Here is a 6,375-nt window from a genome sequence, read left to right on the forward strand (position 1 = left end):
CAACAAAATGTAAAGTAAAATGAAAACATAAATGGAGAGTGAAAACATAATATCTGTGCAAAGGCAAAGGGAAAAGAGGAAATGAGTTGCACTGTAGGTTTCAGTGTTCATGTCTGGTGACATAATGTAAGTGATACTGAAAGTATGGGCTGATGAACAGCAGGAAAATGAAAGTTAAGAGTGTAACTGTGTCCTGCTAACTCCCAGTCTTACCACACATTCTCACCACCTCTGCTGGGCAGACACAAGCTACTGAACAGTGGTTAGGTTTGGAGACTCCATCTGCTTAAGGGTGGCTTGGCAGTTTTGTTCCTGGCGAGGTCAGGCAGATGCAGACCCGGCTCTACTTGGCTGTGTGAACTTGATCTGGCACTGGACAGGCATGTGGGCATGGAGGAGGTGGCACCACTCCTGTCAGCACCTCACAGCAGTGCAAAAGCAGCACATAGATCAGCTCACTGCTTAGGGATAATGCAGGTGGAATGGTGGAAGGACATATCTCCTACTACTTGACTCTTTATGCAGTGGGTTGGGAAGCAATTGCACTTGTCAGAAACAACCTCCTTTGTGGCAATGCAAAAGAAATGGCTGAAATGTCCTTTCAAGCACATTTTTCTCTGCTGTTTTTTGTCTTTTTCCTTTATTAAAAATAATTGTTTTCTCTCCTGTCAGTTTTGCTGGGGTCCCATCTGTGGATCCGTGGCCAAATGAGGGATGATGCAGAGATAATAGTCAGTTATGCTGAGAAAGAAAATACTTGATTTCCAGGTCCTGTCTGCACTACTTCTCTGTAGGTGAAGAGTGTGCGTCATCTAGCAGGCTTCATTTAGCACAACAAAGTCCAGGGAATTGTCCTGATGTCTACCCCCAGACAGGGACTGTTTCTGTCCATGGGAAGGCACCTCACAAGTACAGGAGTATCAGCCATCCATCCTACAATGCCATAATAATTAATGCAGCTGCATTTAGCTCATTCCATGTTTTTCTTCTCAATCAAATAGCAACATTCACATTTCAGCCAAACTGTTATCCCCTAGCCCTGGTTCTTACCTGTGACTAGACTCCAGTTATGATCTTTGCACTGACTTTTCTCCTGACTGGCTCATTTCAGGGCTCCAAAGAGTGCGTCAGCTGGAGAAAAACACAAGGTACTTCAGACGAAAACTGCATGAAATGGGCTTCATCATTTATGGCAATGATGATTCTCCTGTTGTTCCCTTGCTCCTTTATATGCCTGGTAAGATAGGGTAAGTACTGAAAAAACCTTGCTGGCAAAACAAGCACTATTGAAGTTTGTGGGTTATTTGGTACACACTGCAGAAGATGATGTTCTCTGTGGTAGGTGCTTCCCAGGGGAAACATACACTGTAGTTTGAATCTGTCATTTAGTTCTGTTTTCCTTTTGCCCCTAGGTTTAATTTTGAGTTGTTCCAGATGTCAGAATTTTAAAATTTTTCTCTTTTCCCTTTTTAACATGGTCTGGAATAATACTTTTGATAACATTTTGAATTTGAATTTTTTTGATTTTGAATTTGTAATTATTAAAGGAGACGCATTGCCTTTGATGTATGAACTGGTTCAGAAGGATGCTTTTTTTTCCCCATCTGATCTTTGAATGGTTTTTACATGTTTTATCATTCAGTTCATCTCAAGCACCACTTGTGCACTGACTTGGACACAGAGACCAGAAGACAGAAGCAGCATAATGGAAGTGTTGAGCTGTAGAAAGTATTTGTAGGTAGCTTAGGGTGGCTGTGTGTTTTAGGTCTCCTACATGCTACACAAGCCTTCCTAACTAGCAGATCAATTGTGAGATCAAATAAACCATCACACAGATTTCAGGTTTATTCCTATTGGTGTTCAGGAACCAAGAATCTGTACCTTCCACAAGCCCAGCCTCTTCCATCCTTATGGACTATGAATGCCCACATGGTTTGATTTGTATTCAGAGATTTTCATTGGCATAATGAATCGTGTCTACCTGCAGAGCCCTCTGTGCCATCACATTTAACACCCACTTGACTTCATAAGCTGCTAAGCAGCAAAGAATCTCAGTCCTGCTGGTAAAATTCTGGCTTTTATGGAAATCAGTGGGAATATTCAATCAATTGAAAGCAGGATTTAACCTATTGTTGCGTTATATGTGAATGTTTTCTGTCTGTGTTCAGTTTATTGGGGATAATTTATTTTTGATTTTTCTCCTTCTGCTTTTTCTCTCCTCAGGGCTTTTGCAAGACGCATGTTAGAAAAGAACATCGGGGTGGTTGTGGTTGGGTTTCCAGCTACTCCTATCACAGAGTCCAGGGCTCGCTTTTGCGTGTCAGCTGCACATACACGGGAGATGTTGGACACGGTGAGTGCAGCACATGTCCTGCCCAAATCAACCTCAGGTGCCAAGGAGAGCGGGAGAAGCTCTGCCTCTGTTACTTTGAATCTCAATAATTCATTTTTACGTTTGTTTTTGTGGCCTTGGCACTTGATCTTTAAAGGCATTTGAGCCTTATACATTTTATTTTCTGAAATGAGTTATGAGTCAGTTAACTTCTTATGTTCTTCTATTTCTAATAGTGACCAAATCTGTCATCACTAATAAAAACCTACATGAAAAGCACAGCAAGACAAAAGTTAAATCCTATGTCAAAACTATCAGAGTAGGAAACCTGAAACTATATGGAAATAATTGAAAATCAAGTTTTCCATACCCATAGTTCCACTCCATATTTCCATGTGTTTCTTGAACTGCAGAAGTATATGGGACAGCCTTGGGGGTACAGGTGGAAATTGCAAACAGTTTTGGAACTGTTTGAACCTAATCAAGTTTAATTGGTGCTGTCTGGAAAGTCTCAGTTCTGTGTCTTTCTCTGATATCAGAAATACCATTAAGAGTGTGTTGAGACTTCTATCATAAACCTCTGTTCCAACATGGAAATATGTTTAAAATAAACTCTTTGAAATTTTTCATTTCCTTTTTTTGCCGAAGGTGTTTTTGGCCTGGCTTGAGATACTTTCATTCTCAGAATAAGCCAACTTACAGGCATGAAGCAAAGAGGCTTAACAATAAATTTCAGGCTTTGCTTTTCCTCTCTTTGCACGAATGTTGATGGTCAAAGCCAAAAATCCTTGAACATGGAAAGGCATTTGGGTTAAATGTGCCTGTGGTTCATGCAGACAAGCACTGGGGCCTTCAGAGAGCTCCTGAATCTCCTTTTGCATCCTGAGATACATGTGGATGTATGGAGCTGTTGAGCAGCTCCCATGCCAGTGTAGGTAGCTTTAAAACAACATCAAAAAACCTGCTTTGCATGTGTGCAGTGTAAAATTCCTGCTGCTTTTAAAGGTTCAGTAGTTATTAACAAGGTACCATTTTGTAGAACAGAGCATGGCTATGTTCTTGTGTTGGTCCTTACCAGCTTTTGCTGTTTGACTGTAAGGATTTTGGCTTATGTAACAGGCAATGAAGTTGATCTGAAGATTTATCTCTTAATGTTGCTGCTTTGATTTTTTCCTTTCTCCCCATCCCCAAGTGTCAAGCCCACCTCATTTTTGGGCCATCATGGTGCATTCACTTCCTGCTACCTGCACCTTGCTGCTTCCAGGGAAGGTCTGTCACTCCCCAGCCATCACTGAACATGCTGTGCTTTTGCCAAGTATTTGTGGCACTCTTTCAGCATGGGGGAATGGAAATGCTCTGAGTTTAATTACTTGCAGAAAGAAAGCTTTTAGGACAAAACACTTTGTGGCTGTGCCTAAATCCAGGGTAACAACAGGTAACAAGCACAATGAAAACAAATGTTTTTGTATATCAGCCTGCAGCTAAAGAGAGAAGATCCATGCAAGGGCAAGCTCCCAAGAATAACTTCCTTAATGACCTGGAAGCTATCTTTCTGCATAAACCATTACTAAATTACTTCTTTTTGTTCTAAATTACTTTTTGTTTATGAGCTTGTTTTAGTGGCTTAACAGAAACAGGCTTAAAATCAAAGTTGCAGTTTCCTTCTTTGATGCCAAAAAGTTGGCTGCTCTTGAATAGGGGTCAGATGCTGCAAAACACTGAGCTGCTTCCCTATGGTACAGAGTTCCTCAGCTAATTTTTGTATCCACTGAGAGCTGGGGACACAGTTCAGCAAATTGCATTACACTATTAATGAAGAAAAAATTGTCCCTGTGATATAGAAAATAATGGCATTCACTAAAATGATCTTAAACTATTTAGACTATTTATGCTGTCTCTGCTCAGCACTTTGAACAGAGTACTACCTAAGAAAATGCATTGGCAACCCCAATCTTTGGGAGCTACAGAGGAATACTGAAGTATAGCCTCACACATTTCTGTTGCACATGCAAAGATAACTTTTTATTTTGGTTGTTACCTCTCTGTGCTTTTGGAAAAAGTAATTTTTTTCATCTGTGCTCAATTAATGTACTTACTAATAACCCATAACCTACTGAAGGAGTAAATTCCTTTCTCATAGATGCTGTTGTACATCTACAACTGCACTGATGTTCACTGTTGTGGACTGAATGCAAAATTTGCCTATTTGTTCTTTAAACTTTAATTGATTTTTTAAAATAATCTTCTTGTTCTGCAGTAAAGTAAAAGTTAGCAGAAGTTCATTTCTTTTCCAATAGAATTGACAAAGTCTCATGGTCTTACAGGTTTTGAATGCTCTGGATGAATTGGGTGATTTTCTACATCTGAAATATTCCCGATATTCCAAGTCAGCTCATCCTGAACTGTATGAAGAATCTAGGCTTGAACTTGAAGATTAAGTTTTCCACCCATGAAAAGAACATTATGATGCTATGAAAGGGCGGAAAACCTGAAAACGAAACAATACAAATGCATTTCTTCCCTTCTAAGGACAATTTTTATTTCTCAGTTAATTGAAAGGAGGGGAAGCTCAGGTGTTGCATCACGTTGTATCAAACTTCTGTATTCAAGAGACTGAAATATTGATACAGATTTGCCTCCCCAGGAGATCTGTCCTTCTTAAGGTATTTTTGATGCAGAGTGAATGCATCCATTGATCCGGTTGTTAACGTACAGCTTTTGATATGGCCCTTTTTTATGAAGAGGCTTCAGATAGTCTTAATTGTGACTGAAATAATAAAGTTTAAAAAGTTAATAGATTCCAGTGTAATATAGCTGAGCTTCATCAGTGAGACTGATCTGTTAAAGAGCATTAATCAAGACGCTGGTGTAGACTGCTACAAAGGAATGAGCAGAAAGTGATTTCTTTAACTAAGTTGCACTATCATGCATTTCTCCAAGGACAGAAGGTGTTAGAAAAAGGCTAATGCTGAGAACAAGAAAAGTAGCCTGATGAGATCATGTATTTCTGACAGCAGGTTATGGGAAAGGGAAAATTCCTCCTCTCCACAGACCTTTCCTCGGCACCTAAATGCACTCTAAACTTTGAATTGTATAAAAATTTGGGCTTAAACATAAACAGAAATGCTTTTCTGCCAACTCATTTGACCCACAACCTATCACATCTTATCACTACCTAAGTTCTTCAGCAGGCTTGCTCCCTTTTTGTGGGGCAGTAGTAAATAATTTTAATAAACATTTAACTTTCCCATAAAAACCTTGATCAAAACAGTCAGATACTTGCAGTTCACAAACTGCAGATGACATTTATGGGCTCATTCCTAAGTTTCTTGAACTACTTATGGGCCTCATAAATTGACTAACAAGTACATAATGCTGAAGCTGTTAGTTATGTGAAGTTGAAGATACCATAAGCAGTTCTGCCACCTGCTAAACAGAAAACTCCACCATTTCTATACATGCTACAGTCATCCATGAAATAACATTTCTTGAAATATTTTTGTCTGGTTTATGCATGTCAAGAGTTGTTCTGTTCAGGTTTTTTTGGTTTTGTTTTTGTTGGGGTTTTTTTTGAGTCATTTGTTTTTCAAATAATTATTGTATCTTCTCAAGAGGAAGATGCCCTTGTCCCCTTGTCCACTGCCCAAGTGACAAATGCTCAAGGCTACCTGAAGGAATTGTTCCAGCCAGCAGTTCCCTGCAATGCCAGCAGCCACAAGCATCAGGTCTGTGTGGGCTGGTGCTGGAAGGAGATTGGAGGCTTTTGCCTTTTTTTTTTTCCCAGCGTTGAAAAGCAGTTCTGCAGCTTTAAGAATGAGCTCCAAACAATTCCACGCTATCAAATGTCATTGTAAACACATCAGATGAGAGATGTTTAGCTTTCTGTTGCACAGATGTACCACACTTTCATGTTCTCTTGAAAGCTGTGGTGTAAACTTAACCCACAGCTGCAATATTAGATTTAAGAACAGAACAATTAAATTGCGGAGTACCAATTACACTATATTACTCCCTGCTTGTTAAAGCAGCTTTCAGGATATAAC

General features: G+C 39.6%; 1 protein-coding gene across 5 annotated transcripts in view; it reads left to right on the forward strand.

Moving 5' to 3' along the window:
- Window positions 1-5,130, forward strand: part of SPTLC3 (serine palmitoyltransferase long chain base subunit 3) — an 86,569-nt gene extending 81,439 nt beyond the window's left edge. For all 5 annotated transcript variants that reach the window (XM_063152531.1, XM_063152532.1, XM_063152533.1 and 2 more), the window contains 3 exons: window positions 1,112-1,247; window positions 2,224-2,353; window positions 4,657-5,130. In XM_063152531.1, the coding sequence (XP_063008601.1) occupies window positions 1,112-1,247; window positions 2,224-2,353; window positions 4,657-4,770 (380 nt within the window). In that variant the 3' untranslated portion in view covers window positions 4,771-5,130. The remainder of the gene's footprint in view (window positions 1-1,111; window positions 1,248-2,223; window positions 2,354-4,656) is intronic.
- The last annotated feature ends 1,245 nt before the right edge of the window (window positions 5,131-6,375 follow it).

Source organism: Melospiza melodia, chromosome 3 (genome assembly GCF_035770615.1).
Source record: "Melospiza melodia melodia isolate bMelMel2 chromosome 3, bMelMel2.pri, whole genome shotgun sequence".
NCBI lineage: Eukaryota > Metazoa > Chordata > Aves > Passeriformes > Passerellidae > Melospiza > Melospiza melodia.